Source organism: Hemitrygon akajei, unplaced genomic scaffold (assembly GCF_048418815.1).
Source record: "Hemitrygon akajei unplaced genomic scaffold, sHemAka1.3 Scf000045, whole genome shotgun sequence".
Lineage (NCBI taxonomy): Eukaryota > Metazoa > Chordata > Chondrichthyes > Myliobatiformes > Dasyatidae > Hemitrygon > Hemitrygon akajei.
In genome coordinates this window covers 2,714,121-2,739,289 of record NW_027331931.1, presented here as the reverse complement: position 1 = coordinate 2,739,289, position 25,169 = coordinate 2,714,121, and the positions used below count along the sequence as shown (strand labels likewise).

At 44.9% G+C, this 25,169-nt stretch overlaps 1 protein-coding gene across 1 annotated transcript; it reads left to right on the top strand.

Moving 5' to 3' along the window:
- Positions 1–536: 536 nt before the first annotated feature.
- Positions 537–25,169, top strand: LOC140720554 (uncharacterized). Its single transcript, XM_073035391.1, has 7 exons — positions 537–597; positions 8,907–8,998; positions 17,008–17,100; positions 18,031–18,197; positions 19,106–19,277; positions 19,377–19,427; positions 24,525–25,169. Exons 2-7 carry the CDS (start codon positions 8,938–8,940, stop codon positions 24,878–24,880), a joined length of 900 nt encoding a protein of 299 aa, XP_072891492.1. The 5' UTR covers positions 537–597; positions 8,907–8,937; the 3' UTR covers positions 24,881–25,169.

Genomic DNA, 25,169 nt, shown 5'->3' with positions numbered 1-25,169 from the left:
ATGAGGATCGGGCAGAAACATGTGGCTGAGATGGAAGAACAGCCGCCATCTTGTTGATAGTTAAAGGGGCTGAATGGCCTCCTCCTGCTGTTTCTCACTTGATGTTTCAGTGATCCTGTCCAGTGAGGCTGGAGGAATGTGAATAATATTATTATTTATAAACATAGAAGTGATTTGAATGAAACCTTTTCTGGTCTGACTTGTGTATCGGATCGGGATGGGAATCGAACCCGTAACTCCGAGATCCGAGAGGTGGAGCGCTGGGTACGCCAAAGGTACCGAGGGCAAAATAAGAAATGTATCTGGTGTAAATATGAAATAACGTGTAAAATGCGGCAGGTAGGTCGGGCAGTGTGTGAGGGGCGAGGAGCAGAGTCACCAGGTCTGGTGGGAGACCCTCCACCCGACACGTTTCTCGCTCCCATTTCAAACGTAGATGTGCAGCATCCGCTGTTTACGCTTCCAAGGCCCCGCCCCCGCTCTCACAGACTCCGGATGGGCGGGGGTTTTCTTTCCGTTCTCTGTTGAAGCAGATCGTCGACAGGGAGCAGGAGGACCGATCGATGTCTGTGGGACAAATTGATGAAGTTCTCCTCGGTGAGTATTGAGGCCGGTCACTAGGGTTGAACGCAACCGACAATATCCCATCGGTGAGTACTGAAGCCGATCCCGGGGGAGGGGAACCTGATGTCGGGCAGACAGTCCCGTTAACTTCCCCGAACTGGGGGCCTTGTCCCGCTTCCTGGATACAACCTGTCATGGTCGGTTCCGGAGTACGGGACCACACCGAACCGCCTGAGATGAGCCGCCGCTCAGCCCCTGGTGTTCTGGTCCCAGGAGCGGGATGAGGTGGTGATGCCGAGACTGAACCCATCCATTAAGATGTACCTGGGGAACTTTACCTCCATCACCCGGCCCGGTATCGGATCCAAACTTCACCTGGATTGATGCCTGGGGTCGATAATTGTTTTACATATTTCCAGCACACTGGAAGCGGCCGTTCGGCCTGTTGTGTTCTTGCAGTCAGAGGGTTAAACAGAATAATCGCACCCTCGGGACACTGCTCCATGTGTGTGAGTAGTTTAATCTTTCCCCGTTCAGACAGGACAGTGAGATCCAGATCTCTCACGTCCTCTCGGGGGACTGGGAAGTTTATTTCCATCTTCTTTCCATTGCTACGACTTGCCGAAATGCTGACAGTGTTTCCCGATATCTGGCCCCATTAATGCGAGAATTAAGTCTTGTTCATTTATCTGGGTTTCCCGGAAATGTGTACACTCCCTCCGGAATTTCCAAAGGAGCAAACCAGGCTGTCTAATATTTCCACACGATTGGAACGGGGAATCTTTATTTTGTTTTCCATGTACAGAGGTTGAGTGAAAATCGTGTCTCCGGTATTCTCCACACAGATCAATACATTGCAGCAGTACTTTGAGGTAAAACAAATCATTCTGGTAACAGAGAAAGTGCACTGCGGTAGATATGTGGTGCAAGGTCACATCGATTTAGACTGTGAGGTCAGGAGTCCACTCATCACGCTGTTCGCTTCTAACAGCAGAATGGACACCGTCCTTGAGCCCGGTGGCATGTTTCTGTTTTATTTTATCTTCGCCCCGATGGGCGGGTGAGAAGTGAGAATGTTCAGGGTTGTGGGAATCTTTCATTATGTTGGCTGTTTTACTGAGGCAGTGGGAAGTGTAGAGAGTCCATGGAGGGGAGGTTGGTTTCTATGATGTCGTCAGCTGTGTCCACAGTTCTCCGGTATTTCATTCAGTTAAAGGAAGAGCAGTAGCCGTATGAAGATGTGAAGTATCGGGATGGGATACTTTCTGCGGTGAATTGATACAGCTTGTAGAGTAGAAAATGACATATTTTCTACTCTACAAAATGATTTGGTTTTACCTCAAAGTGAATCCCACGTGACCGAACCTTCCCGATCAGCTGCTATGCGGGATCTTGTTACAGACTTTACCAAAGTTCAAATGAACAACATCACTGCAAACCAACAACAACCCAAATCCCTAGTTAACTCTTAAATAATCTCCTAAATACTTGACAGATATGATGTCCTATTGGACAGTGTAGACGGTGATTTCCGCATAACCAATGCCGAACCGCCCGAGACTTCAGCTCACAGCAGCTTCAGCTCAGACTGAGAAAATTCCGATCCCAGCTGCAGAATTACCAACCTGGACTGAAGCCCGTAAACTGCCAGTTCCATATCCTCAGAGTCACCGGCCCAGTATTCTCACCCATACAAAGACGCTTTGGTGTCGGCGATTTGCCGTGGTGTTCCTGCCGTTTGTGATTCACAAACTGAGGTGGAATGGGAAACTAATGTCTCTCTGCCGAGGCCGCTGCTCAGGCTGGTTCCCCGGTCTGTATAGAGGATGCGATACACTTCAGCCGGAACACAGCAGATAAACCGAACACATTTGATTACAATTTTCCTGCTGTATGGGATTTTGCCCAGCACAGCTGGCTTCCATGTTTCCTGCAGTGTAGCAGGAACAAAATGTAAAATTATAAAGTAGAAATGCTGGGAACTCAGTACATCAGACTACATCTCTGCAAGGACAAATGGTGGAAGACCCAGTTCCAGAACGGAGACTGTCCGAGGTGCTGCCGATCTGCTGAGCATTTGCCAGTATTTTTTCCTCCTTACAAATTTCCTGCAACTGTAGTATGTTCTCCTTCATTTTAATGCACACAGCGTAACTGATTGCCACTCTAGACTGTAAATGCCACGCCACCCTAACCAATTTGTAAGTTCTGAGTTCATTGCGACCCTGGTGTAATACATCCCATACAATCAGTGTTCACAGCATCCTTTCCTCCCACAATCACTCTATTACATATGCTCCCGAGGCCACTGTCTCTACCCTGAGAAGCGGTGACCACAAGCGATAAAAAATTGTAACACTTGCTGCAGCTCTGACGGGCCGTTACCCTGGAAACAGAGGAAGTGGCTCACCGAAAAGAACCGAAAAAGGAAATAACAAACTCAACATAAGATGGTATGAGCTCCATTATGACAAAGGTTAACACTGCAGCCAATTTGTAACGGTGAAGCTAAAATTGAAATTGCTGCTTTTACCCTGCCACGTGCTGTGTTCAATTAAACCTCTGACAGTCCGAACTATCAAAAACAAAAACAATCCTGGAAAAGATGCAAAGCAAAACTTCTCAATGAAGACAAAGTTTGAAAGAGAGATTGCTGAAATATATCATTGCAGCAATGGGATACAGTCTGAAAAGGGATTGAAGAGGATGGTATATGTATAGCATTGAGGTAGTGGGATACAGACTGGACAGAGGTTGAACAAGATGTTTGATATATATCATTGAGGCGGTGAGATACAGGCTGGAGAAAGGTTGAACAAAATGGTTGATATATATCATTGAGGTGGTGGGATACGGACTGGACAGACGCTGAACAAGATGGCTGATATATATCATTGAGGCGGTGGGATACAGACTGGACAGAGATTGAACAAAATGGTTGATATATATCATTGAGGCGGTGGGATACAGGTTGGACAGAGATTGAACAAAATGGTTGATATATATCATTGAGGTGGTGGAATACAGGCTGAACAGAGATTGAACAAGATGGCTGATATATATCATTGAGGTGGAGGTAAACAGACTGGACAGAGGTTGAACAAGATGTTTGATATATATCATTGAGGCGGTGAGATACAGGCTGGACAGAGGTTGAACCAGATGTGCAGAGGATGGGCAGATAGAGGTAGATGGCAGAAGTGGATGAAGTGCGATCTTTGTTGGTCCTCCCGCAAAACACAAATCCTGAAATAATAGTACGCACTAGTAGATAACAGATTCCGATATAACAAAGCCAGAACAAACGATAAGAATTTTGGTATATGTCATTTTCTACTCTACAAACTATATCAATTCACCGCAGAATGTATCGCATCCCGATACTTCACATCTTCATACGGATACTGTTCTTCCTTTATCTGAATGAAATAGCGGAGAACTGTGGACACAGCTGAGGACATCATAGAAACCAACCTCCCCTCCATGGACTCTGTCTACATTTCCCACTGCATCAGTAAAACAGCCAACATAATGAAAGATCCCCACAACCCTGAACATTCTCACTTCTCACCCTCCCATCGGGGCGAAGATAAAATAAAACAGAAACACTCCACCGGGCTCAAGGACGGTGTCCATTCTGCTGTTAGAAGCGAACAGCGTGATGAGTGGACTCCTGACCTCACAGTCGAAATCGATGTGACCTTGCACCACATATCTAACTGCACTGCACTTTCTCTGTAACCAGAATGATTTGTTTTACCTCAAAGTACTCTAAGTTCAAAATTCTTATCGTTTGTTCTGGCTTTGTTATATCGGAATCTGTTATCTACTAGTGCGTACTATTATTTCAGGATTTGTGTTTTGCGGGAGGACGAACAAAGATCGCACTTCATCCCCTTCTGCCATCTACCTCCATCTGCCCATCCTCTGCACATCTGGTTCAACCTCTGTCCAGCCTGTATCCCACCGCCTCAATGATATATATCAACCATCTTGTTCAACCTCTGTCCAGCCTGTATCCCACCGCCTCAATGATATATATCAACCATCTTGTTCAATCTCTGTCCAGCCTGTATCCCATCATCTCAAAGATATATATCAACCATCTTGTTCAACCTCTGTCCAGCCTGTATCCCACCGCCTCAATGATATATATCAACCATCTTGTTCAACCTCTGTCCAGCCTGTATCCCATCATCTCAATGATATATATTAACCATCTTGTTCAACCTCTGTCCAGCCTGTGTCCCACCACCTCAATGATATATATCAACCATCTTGTTCAACCTCTGTCCAGTCTGTATCCCACCGCCTCAATGATATATATCAACCATCTTGTTCAACCTCTGTCCAGCCTGTATCCCATCATCTCAATGATATATATCCACCATCTTGTTCAACCTCTGTCCAGCCTGTATCCCATCATCTCAATGATATATATCCACCATCTTGTTCAACCTCTGTCCAGCCTGTGTCCCACCACCTCAATGATATATATCAACCATCTTGTTCAACCTCTGTCCAGTCTGTATCCCACCGCCTCAATGATATATATCAACCATCTAGTTCAACCTCTGTCCAGTCTGTATCCCATCACCTCAATGATATATATCAACCATCTTGTTCAACCTCTGTCCAGTCTGTATCCCACCATATCAATGATATATATCAACCATCTTGTTCAACCTCTGTCCAGTCTGTATCCCACCATCTCAGTGATATATATCAACCATCTTGTTCAACCTCTGTCCAGCCTGTGTCCCACCACCTCAATGTTATATATCAACCATCTTGTTCAACCTCTGTCCAGTCTGTATCCCATCACCTCAATGATATATATCAACCATCTTGTTCAACCTCTGTCCAGTCTGTATCCCACCATATCAATGATATATATCAACCATCTTGTTCAACCTCTGTCCAGTCTGTATCCCACCACCTCAGTGATATATATCAACCATCTTGTTCAACCTCCGTCCAGTCTGTATCCCACCACCTCAATGATATATATCAACCATCTTGTTCAGCGTCTGTCCAGTCTGTATCCCACCACCTCAATGATATATATCACCCATTTTGTTCAATCTCTGTCCAACCTATATCCCACCGCCTCACTGATATATATCAACCATTTTGTTCAATCTCTGTCCAGTCTGTATCCCACCGCCTCAATGATATATATCAACCATCTTGTTCAGCGTCTGTCCAGTCCGTATCCCACCACCTCAATGATATATATCAACCATTTTGTTCAACCTTTCTCCAGCCTGTATCTCACCGCCTCAATGATATATATCAAACATCTTGTTCAACCTCTGTCCAGTCTGTATCCCACTACCTCAATGCTATACATATACCATCCTCTTCAATCCCTTTTCAGACTGTATCCCATTGCTGCAATGATATATTTCAGCAATCTCTCTTTCAAACTTTGTCTTCATTGAGAAGTTTTGCTTTGCATCTTTTCCAGGATTGTTTTTGTTTTTGATAGTTCGGACTGTCAGAGGTTTAATTGAACACAGCACGTGGCAGGGTAAAAGCAGCCATTTCAATTTTAGCTTCACCGTTACAAATTGGCTGCAGTGTTAACCTTTGTCATAATGGAGCTCATACCATCTTATGTTGAGTTTGTTATTTCCTTTTTCGGTTCTTTTCGGTGAGCCACTTCCTCTGTTTCCAGGGTAACGGCCCGTCAGAGCTGCAGCAAGTGTTACAATTTTTTATCGCTTGTGGTCACCGCTTCTCAGGGTAGAGACAGTGGCCTCGGGAGCATATGTAACAGAGTGATAGTGGGAGGAAAGGATGCTGTGAACACTGATTGTATGGGTTGTATTACACCAGGGTCGCAATGAACTCAGAACTTACAAATTGGTTAGGGTGGCGTGGAATTTACAGTCTAGAGTGGCAATCAGTTACGCTGTGTGCATTAAAATGAAGGAGAACATACTACAGTGGCAGGAAATTTGTAAGGAGGAGAAAATACTGGCAAATGCTCAGCAGATCGGCAGCACCTCGGACAGTCTCCGTTCTGGAACTGGGTCTTCCACCATTTGTCCTTGCAGAGATGTAGTCTGATGTACTGAGTTTCCAGCATTTCTACTTTATAATTTTACATTTTGTTCCTGCTACACTGCAGTAAAAATGGCTGGCAGCTGTGCTGGGCAAGATCCCACAGAGCAGGAAAATTGTAATCAAATGTGTTCGGTTTAGCTGCTGGGTTCCGGCTGAAGTGTATCCGCATCCTCTATACAGACCGGGGAACCAGCCTGAGCAGCGGCCTCGGCAGAGGGTCATTAGTTTCCCATTCCACCTCAGTTTGTGAATCACAAACGGCAGGAACACCACGGCAAATCGCCGACACCAAAGCGTCTTTGTATGGGTGATAATATTGGGCTGGTGATTCTGAAGATATGGAACTACCAGTTTACGGGCTTCAGTCCAGGTTGGTAATTCTGCAGCTGGGATCGGAATTTTTTCAGTCTGCAGTGAAGCTGAAGTCTCGGGCTGTTGGGCATTGGTTTCCGGGAAATCACCATCTAAACTGCCCAAAAGGACATCATATCATTCAAGTATTTTGGAGATTATTTCAGAGTTAACTAGGGAGTTGGGTGAAGTTGGACAGTGACGTTGCTCATCTGAACTTTGTTAAAGTCTGTAACAAGATCCCGCATGGCAGCTGATCGGGAAGGTTCGGTCACGTGGAATTCACGGGGAGCTGGAGAGGTGGATTCACACCGGGCTCGAGAACAAGAAACAGGGAAATGATGGAAGATGGTTTTAGCGAAATGAGGCCTGTGACGAGTGGGATGTGTGTGTCAGTGTCGAGAACTTTGTAATTCATTATTCATGCCATTGATTTGTATATAAATGTACAAGGCACGATTAGCAAGTTTGAATTGAGTTGAATTAAATTGAATTAATTTATTTCATCCTTCACATGCATGAGGAGTAAAAATCTATACGTTACGTTTCGGTCTAAATGTGGAATGTGCAATCGTAGTAATTTATAATATATTGAACAGTTCATATAATATAGAGTACACTCAAATCAGCGTTAGTTAATCAGTCTGATGGCCTGTTGGAAGAAGCTGTCCCGGAGCCTGTCGGTCCTGGCTTTTATGCTGCAGTACCCTTTCCCGGATGGTAGCAGCTGGAATAGAATGTGGTTAGGGTGACTCTGGTCCCCAATGTTCCTTCAGGCTCGTTTTTTCACACCTGTCATTGTAAATGATATGAATCATGGGAGGTTTACATCTACAGATGCGCTGGGCTGTTTGCACCACTCTCTGCAGAGTCCTGTGATTGAGGGAAGTGCAGTTGCCATACCAGGCAATGATGCAACCCAGTTCCCAGTTCCCAGCTGTGTACCGCACGGAACAACGCACAGATATGTAACTGATTCCCATCGTGTTTACCACACACCCAATGATGCGACTTATTACCATAAAAAAGCATCATCAATACACAACGAGGAATGCAATGCAGATAGCGAACAGATTCATGGCTCCTACAGATAGGCTCAGCACTGATACAGTGTCTTCCACCTGAAATATTCACATACTGTCTGTCTTGTTGAATAATTCCAGAATTCTGTTTTATTTATGTCAAAGCTTCTTTTCCCAACTTACTGTTTTGGATGTATTGGTCTGCACTGTGCTTAACATGGTGCCATGTAACCATCTGATAATAGCCAGGTGATAAGTTCAAAGAAATCTTGACCGGGTTTAGGTGATAATAATGGTCTTAAAGTCCTGCGGTAGAAAATGTCGTGGTTCAGGACAAGATGTGTGACATTGCATTGGTCGAGCTGTCATAGTGATTCTACAGAGACTCAAACCATTTATTGCCATAGGTGTCAATACCACGCGATGTTAAACGGAAAGGAGACTGTGAAAGTCTGGGGTGATAGAGAAGTCTGTTTTATTCAGTGACGAGAGGAATAAATGTGCCATTGGTCAGCAGAAGTGTTTCACCAAACACTGCTGTAACAGTTGTCCATTACTCACCAAAGCGGCACCAGTGGTAGGAGGAGCAAAGCAGTGGGCGCTGTCTGCTCAACCTGCATTGTCATTCCGTTGACACATCACTCCCGGTCCGAGACACAAGATTGGTTCCTAAAAGGGAATTGCCTGCAATATAGCGACTAGAAATCCTGGAGAATCCTGGCCCAGTGTACAATCCACGGAGAGCGCAGAAATTGACATCCTGTGACTACGGGTGGATGGGCGCAGGTGGTCCAAGATATTTGGAAATGTTTGCTTCACTTTAAAAACAAAACAGTGTTCTCCTTTGAACCCCAATTAATGTTTGACCATCATGTTATTATTGTTTTTTTGCTACAGAGCAGCAAAACTGATCACACCTGTCTTCAAAATGGGTCAAGGTGCGAGCAGTAGGAGAGTACCAGTGACATCAACATCGGGAAAGGACACGGGTATGTTGGCGAATTATTTTAATTTATAAACACTCTGCTGATTCTGCATCTGGGTTTAATTCAATATCAGCAATTCACAAAATATTTGTGAAAACTGAGCAGGGAGATGAGAGAGAGTTAACATCTCTGGGGGAAACACAGTCACTCGTGGAAGGAGTACAGTTACCGTCTGATCCTGCTCCTCCAGCAGATTGTGATGCACATTAAAATAGCGAGTTCCTCCAGAAGACAAGATATTCTGCAGATGCTGAAAGTTTTGGGCAACAAAAAGACACACAAAATATAGGCAGAACTTAGCAAGTCAGGCAGCATCCATGGAGAGGGATAAACAGTTGACGTTTTGGAACAGGACAACAAGGAAGAGAAAGTAATGTGACAATATCTAGAACTTCTGTTCCCTCATTTCCAGTCCGATGAAGGGCCCCGCCTGAAACGTAGATTGTTTATTCCCCTCCATAGATGCTGCCTGACCTGCTGAGCTCTCCCAGCATTTAATGAGATGTTCCAGAGGTTTGCTGAGGAAGGGGTTCACAAGGCAGGCAGACAGTAACCCAGAGCAGAGCGATGGTGATGGGCAGTACCAGGACAGTCATGGTGATGGGTTACTATATTCCCAGGAATAAGCAATATTTTGCAGACAGAGAGCTATATTCCCGGGGACAAGGAAGAGCAGCCTTCAACAGACAAAACACTGCTGCCCGAACCCGTTCCACACCGGGATCTGACACCACTCTGCGCTCCCACCCCTGCCTGGTGTCACCTATGCGTCCCCACACCGGTATATGACGTCACGTGTGCACTTCAGTACGTCACACTGGCGCTGTGACGGTTGAGCTTTACTGGCTAAGGGAAGAATTACCTGAAACACCCACACCACCCACAGTCAGTAGAGGAGTTACACTCTTCCCATTGGTGCGAAGCAATGTCAGTCACTGGTTACACCCAATAGCGGAGATGGGCCAGCCGAGATGGCATTACCCCCGCTGAGCACATTTCACGCTCGCGCCTGAATCCCCGTCAAAGCGGAATAAACCTCAAAGAAATTGTCCCGCATTTTGAAACATTTCCATTTCCGTCCGAGAGAAGTTGGGGGTGTTTATGAAGCGCCTCGGGCGGCCGGAATCTGATGTATCCCAGAGCGGTAGGAGGAGACCGTTCGGCCTATTGTCTTGATGCCGGCTCCCTGAGGAGGTAGGGATCCCAGCAGAAGGAGGAGGGAGAGGGAATTAACTGAGAAGATAAATGTGGCGTGAGGGTTTGGATAGGATAGGGTCTGAGAGGTTGTTTGTCCCAGTCGTGGATTAGGGAGCATGATGGGGGAAGGAGCCCATTTACAGCGGTGAAGAGACATGAGGGGCTCGTCTGTGGAAACGTGAGAGCCCAAGAAGGTGGCGAGAAGAGATATTCACCACTTTGGTGGGCAAACGGTGGTAGACTGTAGTCTCATATTGTTCGTGACACAGATTGTATAGTTACTGTTCCGTGTGTTATCTGAATGTACTTGCCTGTGATGCTGCTACACGTCAGTGTTTCTCTGTACCTGTACCTTCCCGTAGTTCCTCACTTGGCAATAAATTCAACAGGACCTGAGAAAACTCAGTGAGATTTGATTAGTGACGATCATCTTGGCACCTTGGTAGGTCAAATATAAAGAACATAGAACATAGAAATCTATAGCACGTTACAGGCCCTTCAGCCCACAATGTTGTGACGACCATGTAACCTACTCTAACAAATGACTAGAATTTCCTTGCATCATAGCCCTTTATTTTTATAAGCTGCATGTATCCATCCAAGAGTCTCTTAAAATACCCTATTGTATCCGCCTCTGTCACCGTCGCACTCACCTACCCCTGACATGCTCCTTGTACCTCCATCTTAGCACCTTAATATAATGCTCCCTCATGATAGCCATTTCAACCTTGGGGGGAGAAAAGCTTCTGTCTATCGAAACAATCAAAGACTCTCATCCTATACACCTCTGTCAGGTCACTACTCGTCCTCCTTAGCTTCAAGGAGAAAAGACCAATTTCCTCAACCTATTCTCATCAAGCATGCTCCCTAATCCAGACAACATCCTTGTAAATCTCCTTTGCACTATTTCCTTTGCATCCATATCGTTTCCAGTAGAGAGGTGACCAGAACTGAACACTGTACTCTCAAGTGGAGTCTGATCAAGGCCTTAAAGAGCTGTAACATTACCTCACGCTCTTGAACTCAATCCCATGGCTGATAAATGTCAACGCACCATATGCTTTCTTATCAACACTGTCAACAGCTTTCAGTGTTCTATCGACACAGACCTCAAGATCTCACTGAGCCTCCACATTGCCGAGAGTCTCCCCATTAATATTACATTCTGTTTTCAAATTTGACCTACCGAAATGAACCATTTCACGCTTCTCAGTATTGAACTCCATCTGCCACTTCTCTGCCCAGTTCTGCATCCTATCAATGTTGCACTGTACCAGCTGACAATCATGCAGATGCTCCACAACAATCCAAACGTTCGTGTCATCAGCAAACTTACTAACCCATCCTTCAACTTCCTCATCCAGGTCATTTGTAAAAATCACAAAGAGAAGGGGTCCCAGAACAGATCCCAACGGGACACTATCAGTCACCATCATCCATGCAGAATACGAATAATCTACAACCGACCTTTGTCTTCTGTGGGCATGCCAATTTTGGATTAACAAACCATATCTCCTTGGATCCAATACCTCATTATTTTCCGAATGAGCCTTCCATGCGGAACCTTAGCTAATGTCTTACTGAAACCCATATACAGTACTTCCATTGCTCTACCTTCATCAATGTCTTTTGTAACATGCTCACAGAATCCCATCAGGTTCATAAGACATGACCTGCCCTCGGCAAAGCCATGACTACTATCCCTAATCAGATTATGTGTCTCCAAATGCTCGTAAACCCAGCCTCTCAGAATCTTCTCCAAAACTCCCACCACTGAAGTAAGACTCACAGGCCTATAATTTCCTGAGTTATCTCTACTCTCTTTCTTGAACAAGAGAGCAACATTTGCAACCTTCCAATCCTCTGGTACTTCTCCCCTCATAATTGATGATGCAAAGATTATCGTCAGAGGCTTAGCAATCTCCTCCCTCGATTTCTACAGTAGCATGGGGCATATTTCGTTCAGTCCTGGCGAATTATCTAACTGAATACCTCTCAAAAGCTTCAGCACATGCTCTTTCTTATACGCTCATGCGATTCAGTCCGCGGTAAGTCATCCTCATTATTGCCAAGCTCCTATTCATTGCTGAATACTGAAGCAAAATTCTCAGTATCTCAACATATTTAAATGATGATCTGTTGAGAATGTAGCGGTGAAATTTAAAAAAAGCTAATTTGCCAATGCTAGCGACCTCCCCACAGATTTGTTATACTTGCATGACGCGCCTTCAACTCCAATGCTGATTGTTATAAAACTCGGTGATATGTATTGGGTCCTTTATTACCAATCAGCAAACATACAACCGTGAAGCGATGAAACTGAGCTCGAAAATGGACATTGTGTGAGTGTGGGTGGAAGGGCGCATGTGGATCCGGCCGTGTGGTCTTTAATGGATAGGTCCAAGACATTTGGAAGTGTTAGCCTCAGTTTAAAAACAAAACGGTGTTTTCCCTTAATCCTCAATTAATGTTTGACAGTCCTGTTATTTTTTTTTAACATAGCGGCAAAAGGGGAGTGGATGAGTTCCAGTGACGTCAACATCGGGACAAATCACGGGTAGTTGGCAAACTATTTTAATTTATAAATACTCTGCTGTTTCTGCGTCTCGGTTTAACTCAACATCGGCAAATCACAAAATATTTGTGAAATCTGAGCAGAGAGATGAGAGAGAGAGTTAACATCTCTGGGGGATACACAGTCACTCGTGGAAGGAGTACAGTTACCATCTGTTCCTGCTCCTCTAGCAGATTGTGATGCACATTAAAATAGCGAGTTACTCCAGTAGACAAGGCATTCTGCAGATGCTGATCGTTTTGAGCTACACAAAGACACACAAACGATTTGCAGAACTCAGCAGGTCAGGCAAAATCCATGGCTTGGAATAATCATTTCACGTTTTGGATCAGGACCACCAGGAATAGAAAGTAATGTGACACTACCTGAAAATTTTGTGCCCTCATTTCCAGTCCGATGAAGGTCATAGGCCCGGAACGTTGATTGCTTCTTCTCCTCAATAGATGCTGCCTGACATGCTGCGTATTGTGGAATTTTGTGAGATATTTCAGAGATTTGTTGAGGAAGGGGTTGACAAGGCAGGCTGACAGTAACCCAGAGCAAAGTGGTGGTGATGGGCAGTAACAAGACAGTCATGATGAAGGGTTACTATATTCCGAGGAATAAGCAGAGACTTTTGCAAACAGAGAGGTGTATTCCCGGGGACGAGAAAGAGCAGCCTTCAACAAATGTAACGCCCCAGCCCGAGCCCGTTCCAGACCGGGATCTGACACCACTCTGCGCCCCCTCCTGCCTGCGGTCACGTGTGCGTTCCCCACACATGACCTGGATATGATGTCACATGTGCACTTATTTATGCCACTCTGGCGCTGAGACGGTTGAGCTTTACCGGCAAAGGGAACAATTAGCTGAAGCACTCACCAACTCCACAGTCAGCAGAGGAGTTACACTCTTATGCTCTTCCCATTGGTGCGGAGCATTGTCAGTTACTGGTTACACCTAATAGCGATTGGCCAGCTGAGTGGGCCGTTGAGAGGGCCGCTGAGTACATCTCATACTCCTGCTGCGAATGCTCCGTCGAAGCGGAACAAATCCCAAAGTAATTGGCCCACTTTTTGAATTATTTCCCTTTCCTTCCGAAGGAAGTTGGGGGTGCTTATGAAGCGTCTCCTGCGGTCGGAGTCTGCTGTATCGCTGAACGGTAGGAGGGGACTGCTCGGCCCAGTGACTTGACACCGGCTCCCTGGGGAGTTAGGGAACCCAGCAGAAGGAGGAGTGAGAGGGAATTAACTGAGAGGATAAATATGGTGTGAGGGGATCGATAGGATAGGGTCTGAGAGATTGTTTATCCGGGTCGTGGATTAGGGAGCATGATGGGTGAAGGAGCCCATTGACAGCGGAGAAGAGACATGAGGGGCTCGTCCATGGAAACGTGAGAGTCCAGGAAGGTGGCGAGAAGAGATATTCACCACTTCGGTGGGCTAACTGTGGGAGACTGTAGTCTCATATTATTCGTGACTCAGAATTTTATCATTACTGTTCTGTGAGTTATCTGAATGTACTTGCCTGTGATGTTGCTACACTTCAGTGTTTCTCTGTACCTGTACTTTCCCGTACTTGGTCACTTGGAGAAATTCAACAGGACCTGAGAAATCTCAGTGAGATTTGATTAGTGATGATCATCTTGGCAGCTCGGTAGATAAAATGTAAAGAACAGATAACCTAGAAATCTAAAGCACATTACAGGCCCTTCAGCCCACAATGTTGTGCTGATCATGTGACCTACTCTAGTGATTGACCAGAATTTCCTTGCAGCATAGCCCTTTATTTTTATAAGCTTCATGAACCTATCTAAGAGTCTCTTGGAAGCCCCTATTGTATCTGCCTCTGCCACCGTCGCTGCCAGAGCATTCCACGCACCTACCCCTATCTGTGTGAAAAACGTACCCCTGACATCCCCCTTGTAACTAATTCCAAGCACCTTAATACTACGTTCGCTCTTGTTAGGCACTTCAACAATGGGAAAAGCCTCTGGCTATCAACACAACCAATGCCTCTCATCTTGTACACCTCTGTCAGGTCATCTCTCATCCTCCATCGCTTCAAGAAGAAAATGCCAAGGTCACTCAAACTATTCTCATCAGGCATGCTCCCCAATCCAGACAACATTCTTATAAATCTCCTCCGCACCCTCTCTATATCAGCCATATTGTTTCCTGTAGTGAGGTGACCAGCACTGAACACAGGGCTCCCAAATGGAGTCTAATCAATGTCTTAGAACAGATCCCAATGGAACACTATTAGTCAGCATCATCCATGCTGAATATGAACCATCTACAACCGACCTATGCCGTCTATTGGCATGCCAATTCTGGATTCACAAAGCAAGGTCTCCTTGGATCCCATACCTTATTATTTTCTGAATGACCCTTCCACGGGAAACCTTAGCTAATGTCTTACTGAAATTCATATACAGTACTTCCATTGCTCTACCTTCATCAATGTGTTTTGTTACATCCGCAAAGAATTCAATCAGGTTCACAAGGCATGACCTGCCCTCGGCAAAGCCATGCTGACTATCCCTAATCAGATTATGTTTCTCCAAATGTTCATACATCCTGCCTCACAGGATCTTCTTCAAAACTTGCCCACCACTGAAATGAGACTCACTGGTCCATAATTTCCTGAGTTATCTCTATTCTCTTTCTTAAACAACAGAGTAACATTCGCAACCTTCCAATCCTCTGGTGCTTCTCCCCACCTAGTGTATGATGCAAACATCATCGTCAGAAGCTTAGCAATCTCCTCCCTCGATTTCTACAGTAGAATGGGGTATATCTCGTACAATCCCGGCGACTTATCTAACTTAATACCTTTCAAAAGATTCAGCACATGCTCTTTCTTAAAGTCCATACAGTCATGCGTTTCAGTTTGCTGTAAGCCATCCCCACAATTGCCAAGGTCCTGTTCACTGGTGAATGCTCAATAAAAATACTCAGTATCTCAGAATATTTAAATGATCGGCAGGTTGAGAAACATCTGCTGAGAATGTAGCGGTGAAATTTAACCAAGCAATTTGCCATTGCTGGCGACCCCCCACGGATTTGTTATACTTGCATGACATGCCCTCAGTTCCAATGCTGATCGTTACAAAAGTCGGTGATATGCATTCGATCCTTTATTAGCAACCAGCAAACATACAATCGTGAGGCGATGAAACTAAAATGTACCCAAGTTTAAGTTTTTCGTATTTGAGTGGATAATAAACATATATCACATTCATCAGTCCCCAGCTGTGTACTGCACCTAACAAAGCAGAAATATGTAACCGATTCCCTTTGTGTTTAGCACACCCCCACTGATGCGACTCGTTAACATAAAAAGTATCATCAATACATAACGCAGAATACAATGCTGATACATGGCTCCTACACACAGGCTCAGCTCTGATACAGGGTCTTCCACCTGAAATATTAACATACTCTCTGTCTTGTTGAATAACTCCAGCATCTTATTTTATTTATGTTAATGACTTTTCCCAACTTGTGGTTTTGGATGTATGGCATGTCGACATTGTGTTTGACATGGTGTCATATAACTAACTATCTGATAATAGCCAGGTGATATGCTCAAAGAAATCTTAACTGAGTTTTGATGTTAATAATGCTCCTGAAGTCCTGCCGGAAAAAAAAAACTATAGTGATTCAGGACCAGATGTCACGATGCCATGGGTGACATTGCGTTGTTCAGGTTGCCAGAGTGTTTCTCTCTCGATACAAATCATATATTTCCATAGGTGTCAGTGCCAGGCGATATTCACCTGAAAGAAGATGATGAGAATCTGTTGTGACTGGGAAATCCGCATAACACAGTGAAGAGAGGAATAGAAGTCTCATCGTCAGCAGAAATGTTTCAGCCCACACTGGTGTAGCAGTTGTCCAAAGCGCCATCAGTGGTAGGAGGACCAAAGCAGTGGGCGCTGTCTGCTCAATCTGCCTTGCCATTCCGTAGACGCATCACTCCTCGTCCAGGACACAAGATTGCTACCTAAAAGGGAATTGCCTGTAATACAGCGAGTAGATACCCTGGAGAATCCTGGTCCAATGTACAATGCATGGAGAGCGGAAATGGACATTGTGTGACTGTGGGTGAAAGGGTGCAGGTGGATCCGGCCATGTCACGTGTTCAGTGGATCGGCCCCAGATGTTTGGAAGTGTTCACCTCAGTTTAAAAACAAAACAGTGTTCTGCTTTAAACCCCAATTAATGTTTGACCCTCCTGTTATTTTTATTTGTTACAGAGCAGCAAAAAATGAAAACTCCTGTCCACAAAATGGATCAAGGTTCGGGCAGTGGAGGAGTTCCAGTGGCGTCAGGATCGGGAAAGGACACGGGTCTGTTGGCGACTTATTTTAATTTATCAATACTCTGCTGATTCTCCGTCTGGGTTTAATTCAATAATGGCAATTCACAAAATATTTGTGAAAATTGAACAGAGTGATTAGAGAGAGAGTTAACATCTCTGGGGAAACACAGTCACAAGTGGAAGGAGTACAGTTACCGTCTGCTCCTGCTCCTCTAACAGATTGTGATGCACATTAAAATAGCGAGTTACTCCAGAAGACAAGACATTGTGCAGATGCTGAAAGTTTTCGGCAACACAAAGACACACAACAGGTTGTCAGTACTCAGCAGGTCAGGCAGCATCCATGGAGAGGAATAAACAGTTAGCGTTTCGGATCGGGACCACAAGGAATAGAAAGTAATGTGACAATATCTAGAATTTCTGTCCCGTCATTACCAGTCCGATGAAGGGCCTTGGCTCGAAACATTGATTGTTTATTCTCCTTCATGGATGCTGCCTGTCCTGCTGAGTAGCTCCAGCATTTTGTGAGAAATCCCAGAGATTTGCTGAGGAAGGGGTTGACCAGGCAGGCAGGCAGTAACCCAGAGCAAAGCGGTGGTGATGGGCAGTACCAGGAGAGCGATGGTGATGGGTTACTACGTCCTCAGGAATAAGCAGAGTCCTTTCCAAACAGAGAGGTATACTCCCAGGGACACGAAAGAACAGCCCTCAACAGATGGAACTATACACCCTGCCCTAACCTCCCCGATCGGCGCCCCATCTCTCCAGGCCGCATCCATGCTCTAGCATCTTGAGTCCCGCGCCTGTCTCTTCCCCCGTCTCGTCCCCCCTCCCCCCACCCTCGCCAGATACATCTCGGATCATGCACCATCTTTAGTTTCCTGAGAGAAAGTTGCTGTCTAATTGAACGTTGGTAATTCCCCAACCCCCCCCCCACCTCCCCCATTTGCCTTCACAGGTCCGGGCTCGATGATCACTGAACTCCTGGCAAGCTGGGATGATTTCCATCTGCTGCAGTTGACGGACTTCTACCGGGACAGGCTGGAGCAGGCGATGGAAGGAGGGGTGCACGGAGTGAGCCTGGCGTTAACGGCCAAGAATCAGTTCAGTGGAAAGGAACATCGGGTGAGTGGGAGGGAGAAAGGGTTTGAGTTTTTCAACATCACATGACACTGGGTGTAGGAATTCTGACTCATTGGATATTAGAATAGATAATTGAACATCTGGGAAATAAATACCGTAAAAACTAGAATCTGAACCAGTGATAGAATGGGGTGAAAAGACCCCGCGGACTGGTGGGTAGCTGCTCAATGTTCAGAGTGAGTTGAGCAGGTAACAGTTGTGTGGGCTTACAGTATTAAATGGAAATATGACAGGAAGTTTCGGTTTGGGAAGATCGTGCAGCGTGACGGCAGGATGTCAGTGAGAACCGGGGCATCAGTTGTGGGTGCCACAGGAGCTCGAGTGTGTTCTGTTCTGGGTGGAGATGATTGTGTTACAATCTGTAACTACAAACAGTGTGGATCGGGGAATACCGCCGTGTTGTAATGTGTAATCACTGAATAAACCTCCACTAGGAAAGGCAAAAGAAAGACATCTGGTGTCAGCCGGTAATCCGCTGTCATGTTGGACACCGGCGGACTGAGGAGATGAATCACATCATCTTTTCTGCAACTTCTCCGAGACTGTTCACTCTGTTATAAAAACCCTCCTGACTTCTTTCTTCATCTGTGATCGTTATTTTCTGATTTCTGTTTTACGCCGGCAAATCCAGTGAGGAATTATTTATGGATTTGGAGCCACGTCAATGAAGCGGTCACAGACCAGCCAGGATCTCATTGACTGGTGGACCAGGTTCACGGTGAATGTCCCTCCGTGTGCTCTGCACTCAGAATGTACAGTCCATGTCCAGACAGGATCAGCACCCGTCCGGGTGACTGCTCAGTGTGATCCCGTTACAGAGCACATCATTTGCTTCTCATTCTCTGTGTGAATCTGTCAGTCCCCAATATGTTCACTGTTACTCTTCACAGAAAATCTCTGATCTCGCTGATAAGGGAGAACGGGCGGACAGTTCTAAACTCCTCCTGAGCCTGGTGATGGAGAAAGGCTCCTGCGCCCAGAGGGTGATGTGGGAAACCTTTGTAGAAATGCGGATTAGTGTCCCAAAGTTTGACAAAATGCTGAAAGAAATACAGGAACATGGTGAGATAATATAAGAGATTAATTCAATTTTGGATTCAAACATTACACACTTTATGATTTTATACATTTCAATTCCTCAAATTGTTTAAATCCGAACAGGTTGTGTTCCAGTCCATCTACCCGTATCAGAGATTCCCAGTAAGCTGAAAGGTAAGTGAAGAAACCGCTGTTTCCATCAATGGCTGATCCTATGCAGGGTCATATCGTTGTTGTGCCAAATTTTGGCCGCGTGACATGGAAAATGTTTTCTGGAGTGAGAGTTTTCAAAGGACATTATGCGGAACAATGCAGAGATTTGGGGGAGTTTGCTGAAAGGGATCACTCCTCTCTAAGTCCAGCAACTACAGATCCTTCCACAGGGGTCAGAATGGAGAAGAGGACGATCTGAGGAGCGAAACAATGGGAAATTTATTCCTCCGAAAGGTGAAATCACTTTTACTACAACCACCCAGCCCCCGGCACAGCCATTATCCTAAATCACTTTTCTAAAATCCCTCAGAACCTACAGGTAATCATTTTTAGAACTGAGAGTCCATTGAAGTCTTCTTCACAGAATAACAATGACAGCAACAATTTAATTTGAAAATCAGGTAACACTACACTAGTCTGTTCAACGCGGAGCAGCATATGAAGCCCACTCTGTTCACATCTGCACTCCCTTACTGCAAACTCTGCTACAGTTATCCAGTTCAATATCCCACTCAATAATCCTGGGAATTCCATCAGGAAACGGTATTAGTGAGGGTGAGATGGGGGACAAAATCCTCAGCTCAGTCCAGAGTATCTGAAATTCATGTCTGTCAGTTTGTATGATGGACACTGTGGAAGGGTAATATATGGGAATTAGGACAGAGAAACCGAGTGTTGTGGAATTGCGGCAAGGAAGGTGGAAAGGACTGAAAATATCTATAAATAATATTGCTATTAATTAAATTGTGGTCGACTGGATAAGAAACTCACTACATCCGTAAGCACTTTGTGTCGGTGAAAATGGAGCCCAGCGCAGTCCATGGGCTCAGAGATTGTAAGGTTTCATAATAGCGGACTGAGTAGGATCACTCAGCTGCACAATTAACAGAGGAAAAAGCGAAAGCAAGACAGTTATTGCAAAAGTTATTAATATAGTAGCCCATGTTTTATCTGATTATTTGAAGCTCTTGAACAGATAGATAAGAAACCTTGGCTAGAACTCTGGTTCAGCCCCACTCATTTCCAAGAACAACTTCCAAAGATGTTAATTTACATATGGAACCGGAGATAGATGAATCATGAAGTTTACAAACTGTTCATGTCTCTGTCACCTCTGTAAATGCTGATCCAGACAATAACCCACCCACCTCCCAGTATCCCTGCACCATGGATTTGGTTCTTCATGTTGTTTGCCAAGGGATGCGACACGGCAGTGAAACACCAACACCTATTTCTCAATACGAAACAGATTCGCTCCCTGACTGTTGAAGAACATCATTACTATGACTCACATTCTCTAAAGTAACTATTTCAACAATCATAGTTTTCCTACTCTCCCAATCTCATCCAAATACATTAAATAGAGAGCCCACACACCCTTGACAGGGTCCTCCAGATTGTAAGAGCCCACACAAACCTGGCAGAGTCCTGACACACTGTGAGACCACCACACATACCTGACGGGTTCCTGACACACTGTGAGACCCCGTACGCCCCTGGCGGGGTCTGACACACTGTGAGACCACCACCCGGACAGGTTCCTCAGACACTGTTAGATGCCACATACTCCTGGTAGGATCCTGACATATTGGATTGTCAAAAAGTTTATCCATTTCCGTTGATCGTGCATGACCTGCTGAGCTGCTCCAGCTCTTTTTGTGTGTGTTTCTTTGGATTTCCAGCATCTGCAGAAATTCTGAAGTTTAACCTTTTAAAAGTCTGTCTTCAGCTGTAATGTAGCTGCAAGTAACTGCTATGACACTTCATCCAGACCCCGTCTTATATTGAAATCTGCCTTCCGCTAATTCAGGACCTCAATATTCAGGGCATTTCCATGCTTTTCCATAACCGAGGCCCATGATTTCTATGTCCAGAATGTTCTCCACTGACACTTCAAATACTGGTCCAGCTGTATGATCTCCTGTGAAGTAGGGTCGAAGGAAGGTACAGGTTCTGCTAATAAACAGAGCAGGGTAAATGAATACGATGGGATTTCTGGTTCTTTCTGTGATTGTTTCAGTGGAGAGAACCTTGAGCTGAAACTTGAGAGTGGATCAGCACATGGAATTGAATTGAATTGATTATTACTTATGGCCTTCATCTGCATGAGGAGTAGAAATCTTTACAATACATCTCCATCTAAATGTACAACGTGCAATTTGTAACAATTTATAATAAAGAGTATGTACATCAGGACAGCAAATATAACGTAGAATTACAGTTGCGTTAGCATAAATTAATCAGTCTGATGGTCTAGTGGAAGAAGCTGTCCCAGAGCTGTTGGTCCTGATTTTGATGCTGTGGTACTTTTTCCTGGATGGATCGGATCCCCATTGATTCTTCAGGACTTTTAAATCCCTATCTCTGTAAATGTCCTGAATAGTGGGAAGTTCACATCTACAGATTCGCTGGGTTGTCCGCACCACTCTCTGCAGGGTCCTGCGACTGTGGGAAGTTCAGTTCCCGTGCCAGGCAGTGAGGCAGCCAGTCAGGATGCTCTCAGTTGTGCCCGTATATAAAGTTATTAGGATTTTGGAGGGAGGGCATGCGAAATTTCTTCAACCGTCTGAGTTGGAAGAGGCGCTGTTATACCGTTTTCACCACACAGCCGGTATGTGCAGACCGTGTGAGATCCTCAGTGATGTTTATGTTGAGGAACTTAAAGCTGTTCATCCTCTCAACCCCTAATCCATTGATGACAATAGGGGTTAGCCTGTATCCATTCCTCCTGTCGTCCACAATCAGCTCCGTTGTTTTTGCGATGTTGAGGGAGAGTTTGTTTTCTTGACATCACTGTGTCAGGGTGATGACTTCTTCTCTGTAGGCTGCTTCATTATTATTTGAGATTTGACCAACCACTGTACTGTCACCAGTAAAATTACTTCGCAGATTGGAGCTGTGGGTGGCGATACACAGTCAAATGTGCTGTTATGAAGACCTGGTTGAGAAAGACAGAATTGGCAGCATGATATTCCAGAGTTCTGATGTTTTTCATTTGATGGTGAGGCAAAGTTGTTGGAAAGGTTTAATAACTGATCTCAGGAATTTCAAAGCTGCACTCAGAGAGGACGTGCTGGGGAGTTCAAGTACTTATACAATATGGGAAGAGGACGAAAATAAGACAGATGCAATTACTGGTGGGTTTTTGCTAAACATTTCCAAGTACTCATCAGGGGACAGAGGAACTGATATGTAGGCGATGTCTGGAAAGATGCAAACGTGGCATTTTTGTTGTAGTGGGTAACTTTAACTTTCCATGTGTGACCGAGGACCTAAAATATCATGTCCCACTGTTCCTTACTGCAAGAATATTTTTGTAATTTAATGGCTGTTGGACAATGAGCGGAGAAGCCATACTGAAGCAGGTATTGGGACATGAACCTACAATGTGCTCGGGTTTCACTGGAAGGGTTTTTGGGAGCAGTAAGCACAACTCCAGTTCTAAGATGGATATGAAAAATAATAAGTCTGCAGTATGGGGCTGTGGGGAAGTTAAATTGGGGGAAGGCAGATTAAATGATAGGGTTTAGATTGGGAGCAGCTGTTATTGAGCAAATTTCCCCCTGCATGTGGGCATCGACTAAATATCAGTTCATCAGAATTTGGGACCTGCGTATACCAACGGGGATTAATGACAAGATGGAAACATTCTGTGATTTGCGAGAGATGTTGTTAATGTACTCAGAAGAAGAAAGAAAGGGTCTATGAAGCTAAAGTGAGACTGAGCTGTGGAGCTTGAGTTGGTTGGTCAAGGAATCTAGCGAAATGTTGGTCAGTTGCAGATATGCACTGGAAAATGGAGTTCAGTGTAGAACAGTGTCAGATGTTGCTCTTCAGCAGGTGAAATGCATTGGGGAAGTATGGATTAAATGTCAGGACAAATAACATTATAGATGCACAGAGGGATGTTGGTGTCAATCACCATAGTTCTCTGAATGTGACAACACGTCAGTGAAGACATTGCCCTTCACTGCGTTGCAACTGTGTAAAACTTTGGCTTGGTTGCACCTGGATTATGGAGGCAATTCTGTCCCACATTACGGGAAGGATGAGGAGGCCTTGGACAGAGTACAGGGGAGTTTACTGGAGGGCTGTCAGGATTAGAAATTATCCTGCTTTTCAAAATTTTTGTTCCATTTGCAACATAGATCGATAGCATCCACTATGTCTCTTTCTCCGTAGATGCTGCCTGACCTATTGAGTATTTCCACACATACCCTTTAGGAGACACGAGATGAAGTTCTGCAGCGTCAAACAATCTGTTTTAGCAACTTAATGAGTTGTGCAGCATCTGTGCTGTTGTAAGGGAAAGAGATTATCAATGTTTGATGTACCCTGGATTTAGTGTGATGTAGAAACACTGACTCTCTCTAAGATGCTGACAACGACTCCCCTTCGTGTATATGAGCTAATCGGCAAGCGAGGTATTTTATATTAATCAACGTGGTGAGGGGTATTGCGAGAGTTGTTGGGGGAGGGAACAAGTTGTTGGGGGATTAGAAGATTCTTCCACAAGAACAACGATAGCCTTTGCTGTAATGGGAGGGTGTCCAGTACGGGACAGTCGGTCACCAAACTAACAGGGATATACTCACTTTCACAGAACAGTTAATGTGGAATGTGAGGGTCTGCTCTTTATGTTCAGATTCAGATTCAGATTCAGTTTATTGTCATTTAGAAACCACAAATGCAATGCAGTTAAAAAATGAGACAACGTTCCTCCAGAATGATATCACAAAAGCATATGACAAAACAGACTACACCAGAAAATCCAAATAACGTTTGGCAATCCCCAATCTAGAGTCCGGAGAGGCTGCTGCGTATTAATATCACACTACCGTCTTAGCACGTTCCTCGGAAAGAAGCTCCAAATCCAAATCATGTAGGCCATGATTCACTGTCCAGTCAGGGCACTGTTAACCAAATTTACTTTACGGTACGAACATCCATAGATGAATTCATTTAATGTAATAGCTTTGTGCTAACTCTTGTGTACTTAAATGTTCAGTGCTAAATTGCGGCATCTAACAGATTGACCACGATTTGTTCCCGTGGCAGATGTTCAACAGAAACACAAGGAAACTCTGCGGGCACAAACTGAAACACTGAGAGTGAACACGATCCTGATGAGGGAGAAGGTGAAGGTTTTCCAGCTGGTTGATCGATACGCTGAGCTCACGGTCATTTCTACTGTTCAAGATCGGACACTGGTGGAACATGAGCTGCTGGCAAGAGGCAGAGACCACGAGGAGTGGAGAGAAAAACATCTCCGCGGAGAGCTGGAAAAAATCACACCTGAACAGTTGTTCCAGAGCAGCTTTTCCCGGAGTAATACCAAGCCTGCATGTTCGGCAGCAGTGGCCGGAGTCACGGGAATCGGGGAAAACAACAATGGTACAGAAGATTGTTTATGACTGGGCCACGGGGAAAATATACCAACAGTTCCAGTTTATCTTCAGTTTCAAATTCCGAGAGTTAAACACGATCAATTGTATAATAACCCTCTCGAACCTGGTGCTGTTTTATTATCCTTACCTGAGGGATATTCTGGAATCGCTGTGGAAGAACCCAGAGGGGTTGTTGTTTATATTTGATGGTTTGGATGAATTCAAGGACAGAATTAATTTTATTGACAGTCGGAGATGCACAGAACCTCGATGCATATCCACAGACCCTAAATTCCAGTGCAAGGTGTCTGACATT

What these genes read in the sequence shown, in the direction of transcription:
- LOC140720554 (XM_073035391.1), top strand. Translation starts at nt 8,938, where the DNA reads ATGGGTCAAGGTGCGAGCAGTAGGAGAGTACCAGTGACATCAACATCG. An exon ending in TCAGTGGAAAGGAACATCGG is followed by an intron (nt 18,198 to 19,105) that starts GTGAGTGGGAGG and finishes TACTCTTCACAG; the next exon opens with AAAATCTCTGATCTCGCTGA. An exon ending in GAAAGAAATACAGGAACATG is followed by an intron (nt 19,278 to 19,376) that starts GTGAGATAATAT and finishes AAATCCGAACAG; the next exon opens with GTTGTGTTCCAGTCCATCTA.